Below are 18,173 nucleotides of genomic sequence, written 5' to 3'. Positions count from 1 at the left end.
TGACTGCTGGATCTCCTCCTTTTTGTTTGGATCTCCATAAATAAACTTATAAGAATACTAGTTGATCCCGCAAACGTTGTTTTGCAAAAAAAATTAAAGTTTTTAATTAACAAATGTAAGATAAGGGTTGATCGTAGAGGGGTGAAAATTTAGGTTTGTATGTATTTTTGTATGCTGTATCATAATAAAATAAAAACCAAAAAATTGTCTAAAAAAATTAAAAATAAAATTTAAGGGTGGACCACCCTTATCACTTAGGTGTATGGAAAATAGATAGTAGCCGATTCTCAGACATACTGAATACGCATGTAAAATTTGGTAAAAATCGGTCAAGCCGTTTCGGAGGAGTTCAAGTTCAACACCGTGACACGAGAATTTTATATATTAGATTTTATTAAGATGCTAGTAGCATTGAGAGACTGTATATATTATAAAATCTTTGGTAACCGCAAAAAATTATTCTTTCACATTTGCGGTACCATTTTTAGTTGTAACTATTAACTTTATATATATGTTTGTACTCTCACCTGCAAATTCTTCCGTTTATTTGGTATAACATATTTGCCGGCACCATTGCCCTCAGCTGGACGGACCACAGCTGCAAATCTCTCCTCTTCATCACCGTTCTCCACTTCGATGCGTGCCTTGTACGAAGGTGCACTTTCTATCTCTGCTGCAATCTCTTCCGCTTTGGCCTCGGCATCTCTGTAAAATATTCAACCGTTATTATTCACTGTACTTAAATATTTAAGCCTACATAGAAGAAATTGCATTTTAGACAAATCATAAAATAAGAATATAAATATACACCTATCCCCCGATTTACACGATACTTGTTTTACACGTTTTCGCTATTACACGGTTTTCCAAATAAGTTTGTTTTTGTTTTTATCGCACTCTAATAAATGCTACTGTTATTGAACACGTGCGATGTGTACACATTTCACGGGGAATCCCGAGCTCATGTGCTGCCTTGCTGCACACGCACACTGTGTCTGTATTTCTTCACATAAAATTAATGTTGTATCTACGGAAAATTGTATTTGAGTGAAAGTTTTAGTTTCAGAAAGACTTAATTTTCCATATTTATAAATTACAAGTGAGTGTATAATTTAGATTATTGTCAATTAACGGCTGTGATTAAAGTAAAATTCAGAGGGAATCAATGCAGGAAATTTTGGAGGGAAATCATGGTTTTGAAATGGTGATATTTTACTTATTGACATTGAAATTATTGAAAAAATTACAACTGTTAAACAGAAAAATTATGCATTTTCTGCAAGCTTCTCGATTTACTTGGTTTTGACTTGAAAATGTTTAATTTTCGATTTACATTTCTTAAGAACGTATCAACCGTGTAAATCGGGGGATAGGTGTTTCACAAAAAAATTCCAGTATTTAATAATTCTAGCACTTAGTTTGTTTTTATATCTAGCTTACAACTTTGCTTAATTTGAAGATACCACCAGGTTTGATGAGACAGATAACAGAGGGCGCTTATCTTAAAACCATTTTAAGGTAACTTCCTAGGGAGCCTTGACTCGACGACTACATACTATAGGCTTCACCGAATTGGTGGTCGAATACAAAGTTTACATTCTCAAAATTCAATAATAATTTAATACAAACGTTACTCATCATAATGGCCAGTTCAAATTAAAAAAAATGATGACTATATTCAGGTGGTTACATTGAATAACTGTGGCAACACTACACATTAAAAAACTATGTTATGAAGGAATCTCTATTTTTTAAACCTTATTTTCAAAGCTGTTCAGGTGTCGCTTGCAGATTCATCAGATACGAGGAGGCTAGAATCTCTCTGAAGGTAGCAAGAGACAGTTTTATAGATCATCAGCTACACAGGGCATCCTCCCGAGCGAACAATATGAGTATCTTTATGAGTGTGCCTGAAGGGCTTCATGAGAGACTCCTGGTGAGTCCATTGCTGACTGGTCCTTAATAACGACAGCTGGAACCCATCATGGAGCCTTTGCTGTCGCTAATAACGAGAGAGCTAAATTAATGGAATCAGGCGTTATTTTGCGGCAGTCCATCCTGAGTAAGAAAAAGGACCAATATTTAGCCACTTCCGCACATGCAGTGGTAGTCGTGCAACAAAGTGCACCGTCCGCCAGCCCGCTGATAAATGCGCGTGCGGCAAATAATGCGAATTACACAACTACCATCGTCAAATCACTCAACACGTGTTTCACCCCTCCACGGGGCATCTTCAGGAGTTATGTTACACCGATTAGTGCCAAACAGTGTTTTTTGGTTGACTCTATAATATTCACTTTTTCCCATTATTTTTAGTCTTAACCTTTCGAAAACTCTTACCCCCCCCCCCCTGTGTGATATATATAGAATAAAAAAAAATATTAAAGCGGAAGGGTTAAACTCGTATTGAATCCACTTTCGAATCCCCCCCCCCCTCATAATCTAATTGCCCCGCTGTGAGGCGACCATGTTGTGAAACACTAATATATAGTATCTGTACAGGCACTTATTAGTAGTTTAGTAGTATATTTAGTGGAGTATTTTTTCATCGAAGGTTATGCACTTGTAAACAATAGCTTTTTTTCAACACGCGTTTCACCCTTCCATGGGGCATCTTCAGGAGTTATGTTACATCGATTAGTGCCAAACACAGAGTGTATGGTGTATATAGATGATAATAGAGTGAATTCACATAGTTGGTGCTCACCTGTAGTCCTGGGTATCCTTCCGCTGCAGTGGCAGGGTGTAGCCAGCCAGCGAGTGATCGTAGGTGCTGTGCACGCCGTACACCTCCTCGTTCTTGCGGAACATGTCGTTGGCGTCCCAGCCGTTGGCGCGATGGTCCAGTTCCAGCTCGTCCAGGCGGGCGTCGCCGTTCAGGGAAGGAGCGTCACCGGCTTCACCGTCGCAGCCGTCCCAGGGCTCTAAGTGACGTTCCTCGGCAGTACGACCGTTGCCTGTGACATTAAAAGGTTACATTTTAAAAATGGAAACAATCTAGTCAAATTTTTCTTGCAAAACAAGTCAAGATATATCTGTGACGTTTATGGAAGAGTAAGAATATCACAAAGTTGGTTTAAAAGGTTTTTTCAATTAAGGAATTTTGAGGTCAAAAATGTGCCTCGCTCAGTTACGGATAAAATGGGCGCCATTTTGGAAAATCGCACTGTAAGATCAGCATATCATTAGCTGAAGAATTGACGTTCCTCGTCAGCGCAACCTTTGATTGCACAAGTCACGTTTTACTTATTTATTAAACACTTTGTACTGTACACATCAAAAATAAATAGATTTATTATAACTAAAAAAGTACATTAGGCAGTCTTATTAAAAGCAATTTCTTATAGACAAGTATAAAATTAGAAGAACATGTAGCGGGTACTTGCATATATTTGTATATACTAACAATAAATAAATTATACACATATACAAATAAATAAAATTAGAGGGTATGTTTGTAATGATAAAGTTACCGCTTTTTACGACATGCATTTGAATATATACAAACTGTATATATACAATAAATTACTTATTACATTAATTTTTGTCTGTTCGGCTAATTTCTAAAATAGCTGAACCCATTTTGGCTGGACTTAAACTGACAGATAGCTGTTGTTATAAGGAATAATTTAGGCCACTTATTTTAAGTACAAGAAAACTAAATAAACAACCTTTTTTTTCTTATAATTTCACGCGGACGAATTCGCAGACATAACTAGTTAAAAATAAAAACATCAAATCAACCCGGTATGCTCGACAGAGAAAACATTACTAATTCATTTGTGATTTAAAAATATACAACTCTATTTGACACCGTCCATCTCTCTTTCTCTATTGGATATTGTGCAAAATTAACTTGTCTTTAGAAAAAAACGTAATAAATTGTAGGTAGAAAAAGGGTGTTGAAAATTATTGAGTGTAGACGAATAAAAAGTAACTTTCTTTGTAGGTAAAACCGTTACAGATTTAAATAGAAGATATATGCAGTGTAAGTAAGAAAAGGACCAATATTTAGCCACTTTCGCACATGCAGTGGCAGTCGTGCAAGTCGTGCGTGCGGTGCACTTTGTTGCACGACTGCCACTGCATGTGCGGAAGTGGTTAAATATTGGTCCTTTACTTATTTAGGATGGACTTCCGAAAATAACGCTTGATTCTATTAAAAATATGTAGTGTAAGCAGCACAGAATCTGTTGTTTTTTAAGATGCGTTTACACTGGTTTTTTTTATATCTCGAATTGATGTACAATGTACAATCGCCTCTTATTCGGACTTAAAAAATACAATAATATATATTTAATACTACACATATGTTATCCACATTCAATTTTTTTCCACGTATTTGGCATTTTGTTATTTCTTTTTAATCCGCTTGCCAGTTGACAAAGTCCTTCTTCCAACCTATTCCATTTTACTCTATCTCTGGCCATTCTGCTCTATGTTACTCTTGGTTTTTTTAATGTGAGAACATTTAGAGATGCAGCATATATTTTTGATACTCTGTAAGTTTTTTTTCCCTTTGTTGTCGGAGGGTTGTAGTCTTATTCCCCCACGAGGACTAATCGGCTTTGGGGGGAATCCGTCCACCCCACACATACTCCATTCAAAAAATACATTTAAAAAACTTTTAAGTTAAACGGTTTTTTGATACCCAAATTTTGGTGGTTGTGAAAAAAAATATGTACCTAGTCTTCCATATTGGAACGTCGTCCATCTTGAATTTTAAATTTTGACATAATCATCGTGTTTTACTAGTGTAGCCCTTTCATTTGATACCCATATTGAGGGGGTTAAGGAAAAATATGTAATCCGCCATTTTGTATCGACGGCCATCTTAGATTTATAATGTTATTGATTTTATTATATTGTATTGTCATCTAAATTAAATGTGTGTACCAAATTTCAGATCAATCTGACAACGGGAAGGTGCTTAAATTTCAATTTCTAATTTTGACCCAAACAAGTAAATTCCGTACGGGTCGAACTAAATAAAACCGTTTAATTATTATTTGTATTAGTAATTACCATTAAACTTGCTGATGGCCGCGTCGGTCTGAAACACATCGTGCGTGGCGTACTCGAGGTCCGAGTCCTTGGCGCGGATGGAGACCACGTCCTGCGGCTTGAAGATCAACTTCTCGACCACCGAATCGACGGCAACCACGCCCTCCTGGTCCACACGATGTGCTACTTCTAGCACAACCTGTTGACAAGTTTTCGCACTATTAAAAATCAAAACTTTAATATGCACATTTTAATATTAATTATTTTTGTAAACTGACCAATTGAATTTATTTGTATCCTAGACTTATTAATAATACTGTTTGTTTTTACCACGTTTCGTGCCGCGACAATTTTTCAAGATTTTCCATTCAGACCGCGAGGGGCCTATACGACCCACACTTTAAAAATTAATAAAAGTAGTTCAAGACATATGCTTTACACTTTTTCAATACCGCAAAGCTATAATTAGCGGGAATAAGTTATAAATTTTAATATGCATTACGTACGCATGCGTGACGTGAAGTTATCTATATTCGAGCCTGCAATTCATTTGTTTAAGAATCCTTTGTTTTTCAATGAGAACTGCAAATGGCCCGAACGGAATGCGAATCGGGGGTCGTATACGCCCCACATGGCGTGGAATACGTTAACAATTCCTTCCGTTACTCTTAAATATATATGTCTTGCAAAATGCACATTATGCGCCAGTATATGTACACGGTTTAACAGTTGAAAGGCCCGGCGTGCGATCGATTTTCTTGTAAACTATGGCATTCAATCTCGATCTTGGCAAAAAACGTTTATGCCATAGAGTAAAATAAAACTTACTCGACCTTTAGAAAGAGACAATCGGCTAATTTCGGCTTCGTAGAGCGTTATCTCTGTCGCACGAAATACAATGTCACATAGGTAGTGTAGAATATATAAAAACCGCCTAATTAAGTTCGTTGTGGGCTTTTCAGATATGGGAGCCTTTGGAAATCTCATATTTCAATTTAAGTTAAGAAATGTCATTAAGGAGAAACACTATTAAGTCAACATGTTTCTTGATTCCTTCAATTTGGGCTCTTTATTTAAACACACTTAACCCTTAATAGCCTAGAGTTTCAATTTTGATACCAATGTTTTAAACCGAATGTTCACATTATTATTAGTTTTTTTATAGGTTTGCTGTACGAATTTTGCTGTTGTATAATATTCTTTCCAACGAAATTAAAAAAATCTATTTTTCCCTTCATCTAGACCCTCAAGCAAACACAGTAATTTAAAAAAAATCACTTTCGTTAATCAGGCTATTAAGGGTTATGAGATATCAACACATTTTTTCGACACAAAGCGACGATTAGCAATAAATTAAATCATTATAAAGTCATAAATTAATCTAGATTGTAAAAATAATTATTCGACCACATTAAATAGTTCACAAATTGAATAATTAGTAATCAACAATCAGCTTATTACTCGAAATAATTGAACAACGATGCAAAGCTACAAATTCGTTAATCTGGGACGGGAATAAAAATAAATAAACATTTTTAAATTACAGTACCCGGCGATAAATATTGCACATCGACTTTTGGAAAGAGACAATCATCTAATTTCGGCTTCGTAGAGCATTATTTCTGTGGCACGAAATACAACGTCACATAGGTAGTGTGGGACAGAGATAGTGCTCTATGAATCTGCAATATTTATCGCCGGGTATGTATGTATTTCCCTCGAAACTGCTTAATCCAATAGGATTTTCCGCAAAAGATTCCAAGTCAACTTCTATCATGAAAACTGTAAACATTTACATAAATCGGGCTAAAATATAACATCTTTACTATACTATAGTTAAAATCATATAAATTTGTATTTCAAAAGTAAAACTTATTGTTTTGTTACTCCTAAGAGGTAATATTTGTATTTTATAAAAATTTGACTTTCTTGAATCTGGTATTCAACAGTCACCGTTCCCTTAAACATGTCATCATCATGTCGCCCAGCGATCACCTTCATCATCAACATCGCATTCATCGCCAACATCGCATTCATCACCAACATCACATTCATCACCAACATCACATTCATCACCATCATCGCCTTTATCACCAACATCACATTCATCGCCAACATCCAGTGATCTTAATCACGTTGTAGGTCCACTACACCAGTGCCCCGCAACAGGTGTGCCGTGATACACCAGTAAGTCGAAGATCAGATACAAGTGTGCCGCGATAACAATAATTAAATTGAAATTTTAACTCATCACTACACGTTCATTCCTCCCTAGAAAGCTTCACATGTGCCGCGAAATTCTAGTAAAGATCTATGTGTCGTAGATGAGAAAATGCTACAGAGCACTGCACTACACAAAACTTATAAAACAGGCGGCAAATTACTTACAATGTGAACAGTAGGCGCCATTTTCAACACAAACACGATGACAAATTGAGACGGTAGATATATGCAAATTTAAACTTTAAATTCGCAAACGCGACCGATCCCAACGGAGTACTCTTTAGTAATGAGACAAATTTAAAGATTTCAAAATTCCTTTTTCAGTTTTCGGGTGCAATTCTTGCAGAATTAGCGAAAGAAATTCCGCAGGTACCCCGTACCCTTGCAGTTTTATGACTCCATTTTTATAACTTAAAACAATAACGGCTTACCCTTCCCAAAAGGTAATTACAATCTATTGTATTACACTATCTAACGTTCACAAAATACGTGGAAAGATAAAAAGAAATATTCTTTTACAATGGCATTCCTTTTAGTGTATTTATTATATCGAATGCCGCTTTCTATGCTCCCGCATCATAGGCCCGGCGAAACAAAAACATATAATAATTTATATTTAAGCTACTCTCAAGGTCACATTAAACGTACATTTATTCCGAGAAAGGACTAAGTTGACGTTTGAAATACCTCTGTAATTAACTTAATTTTTAACTTAAATATTTCAAAAACAAGTCTAGAGACAGTTAGTTTAAAGTCAACAATAAATTATACTTACACAAAAATCAATGGTTTCAGAAATAAAATATAAAGTAATGGTGATATAATAATTATTCTAATTCTGCTATGTTTACTGAGAAATGTTTTACCGTTGTTGCTGTCAATCAGGTTATGAAATGAGCTACCAGAACCAATTAGATGCACCTAAATTGGTATCAGTATTTAACCCTTAATAGCCTGATTTACGAAAGTGAATTTTTATTAATATTACTGTGTTTGCTTGAGGGTCTAGATGAAGGGAAAAATAGATTTTTTTTAAATTTCGTTGGAAAGAGTATTTATTATACAACAGTAAAATTCGTACAGCCAACCTATAAAAAAACACTAATAGTAATGTGAACATTCGGTTTAAAAGATTGGTATCAAAATTGAAACATTACACTATTAAGGGTTAAAAAAATGGTGAAAGAGCACTTCCTTGGTCTCCAATATACGATATTATATAGCATTGTGTATATACATACATATATATGTATGTATGTGTTTGTGCACCAAAAACTGACTTCTCCTTCACCTCTCTCATCTCCATTCAAAGATCGTCTGGTAGAGATCACATTTTTTAATATTATAAAATACATTATGGTCGCGCTGACCATAATGTATTTTATAGCCCCTATTTTTAGTGACCCCTCGTTGAAACCTGCACGTGAGATGGGAACATTTTCAGTTTTCATTTTTATTTTATTTCGTGCATCATCTTTCGTTCTTCACAATGTCTGTTACTACACATTCTTTGCATTTAGTTCAGGCTTCCTCTTACATCCTCCTTCCTGCATTTCCAAAATATCACAGATTTAGTCACTGTTTTACAACTTGCGTTCATATCTCGTTCTTATTTTGTTCTTTTAAGTAAACACCTAAGTTAATTACAACGTTTTTCTATCATTATGTATTTAAAGCAATAAGGATATACAGTTTCGTTTCAATAGCCTTTCCACCGACCTATCCCCACTATAATATAAATACATTTAAAAAACTTTTAATGGAAAAATATGTACCTAGTCCGCCATATTGGAACGGCGTCTAAATTGAATTTTAAATTTTGACATAATCATCGTGTTTTACTAGTGTAGCCCTTTCATTTGATACCCATATTGTGGTGGTTGTGGAAAAATATGTACCTAGTCCGCCATTTTGAAACGGCGTCCATCTTTAATTTTAAATTTTGACATAACCATCGTGTTTTACTAGTGTAGCCCTTTCATTTGTTACCCATATTGAGGGGGTTAAGGAAAAATACGTAATCCGCCATTTTGTATCGGCGGCCATCTTATATTTATAATGTTATTGATTTTATTATATTGTAATGTCATCTAAATTAAATGTGTGTACCAAATTTCAGATCAATCTGACAACGGGAAGGTGTTTAAATTTCAATTCCTAATTTTGACCCAAATAAATAAACAAATAAATTCCGTACGGGTCGAACTAAATAAAACCGTTTAAAAAGAAATATTTGAATAACAATAGTAATTCATGTCCCACCGTAGACTACACTACGTGCCGCTATCATAAACACAGGTCCTTGTATAGTCGTTATTATTAGTTATAACTTATAGACGTAATAATTTTTATTTATTTTCATTTCTTGTTACTTTACTTTATACGACTACGCTACTTCTAGAAATCTTAATCATAAAACATTTGCACTATGCTAAAATAATCTGATAATGAATCTAATCTTCAGGTATATGCTTGTATATATGTTACAAATCCAGCGCCATTACTACCACAAACTGTCTAGAAGAAAGGTCTCAAAATCATTTGATAGTATATACCAGGAGTGACCAAGCCCTTTGATATTGCGAGCCTTTATTCGAAATTTGAATTGAATACGCATTTAAAACACGCAATAGAATGTTTTTTTTTAATCTTATTTATTAAAATTATTTAAAAAAAAAACTAAATATGTGTATTGAAGTATAATTATAATAATAACGGCACACGTATATGACAGCACTGTTAATAATACTTAATATGTCGTTTAGTTAATTACAATCGATGATTGGATTTCGCTGATTTTATAGTGGAATAATAATAATTATTCACACCAGCAATTTGTTTCGATTTTCCAGGAGCTGACATAGGTTATATAAATTTAAATATTGAAATAATTTATTAATCAATGGAAGCCAAAATGCGGCTCGCGTGCCGCAGTTTAACCACCCAGAGGTGAACAACTCTATAGTATATATCATGATATATACTATAGAGTTGTTCATGACAAAAGTCTAAAAATAATGGCAACAGAAAAGTAAAGTTTTTCGAATGAAGAAACATTGCCACTACGAACACAATGGAAAAACTGAACGGCATTCTTCTCGGAACATAAAACTTGTGCACTAACACAAATAAGTTGTATTCTAAGCATCTTGATCATAACAGAATTAACATGGCGCGTCGAAATTGCGATAACTGTCTCATTACTTATATATATGTCTGTAATTAAGTCCTAGTCTTAATCTACCTAGAATCCCTATCCTACCTAGAAGTTCCTGTTCCGTGAGCTCGTTTCCGATGAAGCTGTAAAAGCCGCAAGGCTAACAGCAAAAACTTCACATGAGACAATAGACAATAAGTCCTAGCAAGAAATGAAACATCGTTATTTATTTTTTAATGTAATATATTTAAACTTTTGGACAGTTTATTCTTAGGTTATTCACTTGTTCCCTGCCGCGGCAATTTTTGAAGATTTTTCATTCAGGCCACGTGGAGCGTATACGACCCAAACTTTAGAAATTAAAACAAAATCGTTCAAGACATATTAGAGGGATAAAGTTATAAATTTTAATAAGCATCACGTACGCACATATGTCACGTATTGTATTGTTTCTGAAGATGTTAATGCTGTTAGTCCTAAGGCTTTTACAGCTTCATCGGTACTGAGTTCACGGAGCGAAAGGGTCCGTCAACTAGATTTCGTGACGTGAAGTTGTCTACACGAAACTACGGAACGTAAACAATTACGTTACCACAGTCAACAGTGGTACTGAGTGAGACTGATCTCTTGAGTTGTAAAAATTAAAGATATGTAAGAAAAGGACAAATATTTAGCCACTTCCGCACATGCAGTGGTAGTCGTGCAACAAAGTGCACCGCCCGTCAGCCCCCTGATAAATGCGTATGCGGCAAACAATGCGAATTACACAACTGGCACCGTTAATTCACTCAACACGTGTTTCACCCCTCCACGGGGCATCTTCAGGAGTTATGTTACACCGATTAGTGCCAAACACAAAATCCTCTGTGCATGCAGTGGCTTAATATTGGTCCTTTCCTTAGAATAAATAATCGTTACAATTATTTCAAAGAGCGCAGCTGTAAATAATTTTTTTAAATGCACTCATTGCTGTCCAAATGGCATTTAAATTCATCAGGTATGAACTAGCAGGGTGCAGAGTAAGCTTAACCCAAGACCGTTTTTCTTTCAAGTAGTAATACTTGGGGGCTCTCACTACATTATTATATTTTACGGGATAGATTCCCACTGCTGGTCATAGGCCCACAGGGAAATATCTCTGAGGGGAAGTACTACAATCGCCACGCTTGGCAGACGGGTTTGCGATAGTGTGGGATTATGGTACGCAGAGGACGCTGTTGCACATCCTCTGGATATTTATTTGTGAGCTGAGGTAATTCCTATATAATTAATGCACAAAGTGACAATTATATAAGATTGCATATCGGTAAACGAACCTGCGACCTACAATCGCAAGTCTCTGGTTCTACTGTTGGGATGACCACTGCTCAATTTTTACTTTTTAACCCTTAAATGCATAATGATGCAAATCTGCATCATACCACTTAAACGGTATAAGTAGCAGTAAATGCAGTGTTGTATAGCGGCAACATAAGGTTTTGAAAAAAAAAAATATTATACATATATAAAAAATATATTCCTCTGCATTGTAGTGTACCTATCTGCAAGATATATATTTTTTTAAAAGTATAAATGAAAGTCGTGCATTTAAGGGTTAAATTACAAATTTCAAAAAAAAATAATTGATGTCAATCAGACTTAACAAAGGCAACGACAATGTATATCGCGCGCATCATGTTCTTCCTAACACTAAGTAGACATAATATTTCTTTGTATTTTAATGTACTTCTTACGAAGAAATGTCATCCACTATATCCTTATACACTTCGGCAAAAAATATCTAACAGCTTTAAAACTTTTATGTAATAAGTTTCCTTATTACGTTTTGTAAACAGAAACTATTGAGAGTATACAAGCCGTATGAGTGAGTTCGATGGCTTATAGGATATTTGTTGAAAGTTAATATATATATATATATATATATATATATATATATATATATATATACACACAGGATAAAACGCAATTTCGTTGTCGGATAACCAAAATTTGCGCTAGATTAAGAAAACAGAAAGAAAATTTTTAGAATTAAAAACCAGATCAACAATAGATAGTACGTAAGAAAGGGACTAACACATAGCTACTTCCGCTATGTAGCAGCAGTCCAGTTGGCACTGGTCGATGTAACATTACTCCTGAGGAAGCCCCGTGGAGGGGAGAAACATGTATAGTTTAGAGCGGCTGCCCGCTTCCTAAATGCGAGCAGCGATGGCGCACTGAGTTTGGATCCGGATCCATCCTTGGCTCGCCTGAGGTCCACGCTGCCGTCCCAAGTCGCTTACACACAACAAACACTATTCAGCTCTACTCGGGTAGAGCGCTTTACTCTTCATGCAGCTGGTAAACGCCCTGGACTTTGTTTATACTTAAAATTCTAAGATAACAGACCCCGTAAACCTCCGTGAGCTCAGAAATAAGCCTTCAGGCTAACAACAACATTAATCGAGAATAAGAGACAACTACGGCTTCAACTTCGATATACAGACAAATTATTCTGCCTTTACATATAAATATATTCAACGCGATCGTTGCGCAGGCGTCGAACAATCTTTCTTATCACTTTACCAGGAACTAAGCCGCGTATGCCGCATGCAATTATGCTCTGTACACCCATAACAATAGAGATTGATATCGCAACAAGACGTAACGATGGTTACGAACCAACAATTACTTGGTAATAACTTACATTGTTGCTTAATAGCGAGGTGAAATAACTTTGTTCAGTAAATCATTATTTTTTATCGACTGCAGCAAAGTAAATTGCGAAAATTATTTATCAGTTACAGTAATACCCCGCTTTACGCGAGGGATACGTTCCAAAAAAATCGCGTTAACTGAAATTCGCGTAAAACGAGATTTATGATTAAACATAGTCAAAAATTATTACAAAGAAATACAAATCATTTTAATCAATCACTTTAATTTTAGGAACACTTTATGCAATATATACTCTTATTTTTTACGGAAAAATACATCTATTGTCTTTTGGGTAACGTTTTGTTTACGTTCTTGTAAAATACGTTCATAACACCCAACACGGTTTTTAATTGTTTGACAGATGGTCAAGACACCATAGAGAAGTTGATGACTACATTATATTTATACGCACTCTTTCGCGTAATTCGAGGCATTTGAGCGCGAAATTTGCAATTCGCGTTATAGTGAAACCGCGTATAACGGGGTCGCGTAAAGCGGGGTATTACTATATATTGAAGCACACAGTGTTGATTTAAGCCTTTATACTTATGTTCAATTATCCAAAATATGGCAAATGACCATCACTCTTGAAATGTGAATGATCCTATATGATCAATGTGAAATACATTTTATATATTTTGTTCTATTGGACTACGAGTGGAGCATAACATACTGTACATAGTCGGGGAGTGTCCCGGATGGTACATATGTGTACCACAAATGTGTGAAAATCCCTGGGACCTAAAATGATCGCTCGTTTTCAGTGGAAATTGTACCAGGCCGTTGTTTATGCGTTTCGCTTTGAGGTTATGTACAAAAATCGCACGCTGTCTGCATGACTCTAGCTTTTTTTTTATTAATTCTAATTTGTATCGCTGGTGTTTTTTTTTTTTACAGTATTTATTTTTCGCTTAAACTAAACGCAGACAGTTGGGAGAGGGTTGCCGCTATTTGATACGGATCTTTCTTCTCCCAGCTCTGCGAGGCACGACAGCGTTTTATATTATTTTATTTTTTTTACAATTTTTTTTTTACACAATTTTCACTCACAGGTAAATACAGCTAAAATTTATACATATTAACAATACAATTTGGAATACACAATTATATATTAGTTGCTACATAATTTTATTTAAGTCGTAATTTCCATTGTCTGTACGTGGTTTTGGTGTATAAATTTTTTGATAAATTTTAAGTTTAAGTATTCCGGGACGAAAGGGTTAAATGTAAAGCTGTGGTCACAAATGCGTGGCAATTATAATATATCCCCCTATAGATACCTTTGTAAAGGCCTACTCCAGTGGGCAGCTATCAGCTGACACCAGCAGTATATTTTGTATTGCTTTAGACAATGTGTGATTTGACGCACATGAGATATTAAAATGACTATAAACGTAACTGTACAAACAAAGGCACGGACGCTAATGACTGTTGAATATAGACCCTAATAAAGCACCATTCTGTTTTCACTTGTATATTGAACCACATAGTGCAGTTTTAAAATCTTAGTACTTATGTTCAATTATCTAAAATATAGCAAATGGCCACCACTCTCAAATATGTGAATGACCCTGTATAAAGTGAAGAGTGATGTAGATGATCCTATATAAAGTGATCAATGTGAAATACATTTTATACATTTTGTTCTTTTGGACTATGACTGGAGCATACAACATACTGTGCATAGCCTGGGAAGGTATTTTAAAATGTAAAGCTGTGGTCACAAATGCGTAGCGATTATGGAATATCTCCCCATAGATATCTTTGGAGAGGCATACTCCAGTGGGCAGCTATCAGCTGACACCAGCAGTATATTTTGTATTAATTTAGACAATGTGTAATTTGACAAGACGCACATGAGATGTTAAAAGAACAATAAACGTAACTGTACAAAGGCACGGACACTAATGTCTGTTGAATATAGACCCTAATAAAAAAGCACAACTTTGGTTGTTTTCACTTGTATATTGAACCACACAGTGCAGTTTTAAAGCCTTTGTACTTATGTTCAATTATCTAAAATATAGCAAGTGACCATCACTGTGAAATATATATATATATATATACATCTTATATATTACGATGCGATAGTCCTGTAACATCAGACTGAAATTCTGCAAGGATAGTAAAGTATAATTAATTGTAATATGTACCTTATATTAGGGGAACCGGAGAGTAATGTCACTTTCTAAGTTAAATCCACACGACTGCATTTTTAACAAGTTTTTATTTCTAATCAACAATATATTCATCTTGTCAACAACCTTTTGCCATCTAGTGTACAAAATCAATGCCGGAGCAGTAACAAATCAATCAGTATTTCTGTATGTCGATAGAAACGACATTACTTTCCGGTCCCCCTAATAAATTGTACTACCCACATACATGTATATATTTTGATTGCAACAAATCGACAAAGCGGTGTAATAGTTGTGTAAATGCATTTGCAATTGATGTGTTAGACTTTGTGCAGCTTCATTGAAATTGAGTTTGTCTAAAACTAAAAATTTACGCAGGGCGATTGTGTTTCAGTTACATCGAAGAATACGCACGAAGAGAGTACTTGTACTTGTGTAGGTATATAGCAGTGATTTCTAAAGTGGTCTATATCGACCCCTAGGGGTCTATGACAACCTGCTAGGGGTCTAAGTCAGCGAAAAAAAATTCGGGGGTCCATGAAATGAAAATGGGGTCCACAGACTGGACATCATTAGCCGAGGAGATTTAAAATTAACCCTCACAAAATTCACGCCAAATGTTGATAATTTATTATTAAAGGATCAGGTTCATCCTTCTCACTAAAAATATTGACTTATTGCTTATGTTATTTTTAGTTTATTTTACGTTTATTTAATGTTACGTATATTTTACATAACAGATACTAAATTTTATTTTGAGTGATTTTAATTTAAATTCAATTAATAAATGTATAAATTAACACGTGTTTTCACTTTAAGTTTTTAACACTGAACTTCACTACAGTTAGAAATTTACAGGAAATCAATATCAGGTAAGTAGGGGGTCTACCCAACATGGGAAAACATGGCAAAGGGGTCTACGACACAAAAAAGTTTGGGGAACTCTGTGTTAGACTGTGCAGCTTCATAGAGATTTCTGTGGATTAAAAGTTTACGCAGGGCAATCGTATTCCAATTACATCGAAGAGAGACTATACCTGTGCAGGTGTATAGTGTAGTGAATAAGGTGTAGTGTAAGTTATGCAAAGCGAGGACTACTCGGCGGTCGAGAGAGACACGGGTCTCTCCTGACCGCCCTAGCTTGAACTCTGGCTAGGCGGGCGCGGATTTACGACAATAAGTGTGATGAATGTTCAATGCATCGTGCCCTCCGTAGGCTTAATGTGAAGCGAATGTCTTAGCGTCGATGTGACTGCAACTAAATGTTCAATGTACAGAAAAAACCGACACTCTAGAAAAAAAAAGCTATTGTTTACAAGTGCATAACCTTCGTTGAAAAAATACTCTACTAATATACTTCTAAACTACTAATAAGTGCCTGTACAGGTACTACATATTAGTGTTTCACAACGTGGTCGCCTCAAAGCGGGGCAATTTAATTATAAAAAGGGAGGGGGAGGGGGGCAATTCGAAAGTGGATTCAATACGACTTTATCCTTTTCGCTTTAATATTATATTTTTTTCTTATATATATATATCTCATAGGGGGGGGGGGGGGGGGTAAGAGTTTTCGAAAGGTTAAGACTAAAATAATCGGAAGAAGTGAATATTACAGAGTCAACCAAAAAACACTGTTTGGTACTAATCGGTGTAACATAACTCCTAAAGATGCCCCGTGGAGGGGTGAAACACGTGTTGAGTGATTTAAAGGTGGTAGTTGTGTAATTCGCATTGTTTGTTTAAACTTGTACATTTATTTTGTTAAATTTCACGCGGACGAATTCGCGGGCACGGCTAGTAAAATATATTTTAAGATTTTTTAATTTTACATATATATATATATATATATATATATATAATATCTAATTGTATTATATTATTACTAGTGCAGAGCTCTTCCGGTTTATATTTAACATATATAGATCTGCACAGACAGGGTTTAAATAATTGTATCTTTGTGGTAATGGACTTCGCCTACTCGTGTGAATTAATTACTAATGTGAATTAACCCTTAAATGCATGACTTTTATTTTTAAAAATATATATCGTGCATATTAGTACAGTATAATGCAAGGTATATATATATATATATATATATATATATATATATATATATATATATATATATATATATATATAAAATTAAAAATAACATTTCTTATACTTACTACACATTTTACACTACGCATTTACTTTTAAGTGTAGTATTTATTTTACGTTTAAATGGTACGTTGCAGATTTTCATCACTATGCATTTAAGGGTTAAAGGCTGTAACTAAAATATAAAATAGGGTAAGTATTTAGTAATTTTCTTTTGAGTTTTAATACTCAAACATTGTCATTTGTTTCCATTGACCGCCATCGCTGGCCGCGCGGCGTCCATCCGTATTGTTTCATTCGCAAAGAGGTTTACGTACAATGTAATGCAGTAAGCGCAGGTAATGTTCGCGGAACAAAGGTACAGTCGGATCGACAATGCACACAGCAGGTACTTGGTCGGCCTTACCCCTAAACAACCGACATCTGTTATTTAAACAATAGCACACCCACCTAACTCTACTTCCGTTATAGTTCAACAAGACCACGTGGTATATGTTGGCATGACAAAAAAAATTAGGGGATCGTCTATTTACAATACCCGGCGATAAATATATGGTAGGTAATATATATATATATATGTACTTCAGCGAATGCGTTTTAAATTCACATTTTAAAAGATTTTATAAATATAACCATTCACCCTGAATGGCAAAGTCCTCTTGAAACTACATATCAATTATTTCTATTGTATATCCTTTATAAAACTAAGTATTTAAAAAGATAATGCTCTACGAAGTCGAAATTAACCGATTGTCACATTCCAAAGATCGATGTGCAATATTAATCGCCGGGTATTATATCTGCTTTACAACTGGCACTGTAGAAAATTCAATCTATATATATTTTTGTTTGTA

General features: G+C 35.0%; 1 protein-coding gene across 1 annotated transcript in view; it reads right to left on the bottom strand.

Moving 5' to 3' along the window:
* The window catches only part of LOC137924405 (ataxin-2 homolog), a 62,487-nt gene that overhangs the window by 21,451 nt on the left and 22,863 nt on the right, over nucleotides 1-18,173 (bottom strand). Inside the window, exons 3-5 of the mRNA XM_068767803.1 lie at nucleotides 5,026-5,203; nucleotides 2,708-2,957; nucleotides 528-705 (exon numbers count right to left, since the gene is read on the bottom strand). Coding sequence (XP_068623904.1) covers nucleotides 528-705; nucleotides 2,708-2,957; nucleotides 5,026-5,203 — 606 coding nt within the window. The remainder of the gene's footprint in view (nucleotides 1-527; nucleotides 706-2,707; nucleotides 2,958-5,025; nucleotides 5,204-18,173) is intronic.

This window comes from Battus philenor, unplaced genomic scaffold (assembly GCF_028537555.1).
Source record: "Battus philenor isolate CCGP_79_NKW_IND1 unplaced genomic scaffold, ilBatPhil1.0.hap1 SCAF_23, whole genome shotgun sequence".
Taxonomy (NCBI): Eukaryota; Metazoa; Arthropoda; class Insecta; order Lepidoptera; family Papilionidae; genus Battus; species Battus philenor.
Note: the sequence above shows the minus strand (reverse complement) of the source record. Positions and strands in the feature narration are given on the sequence as shown.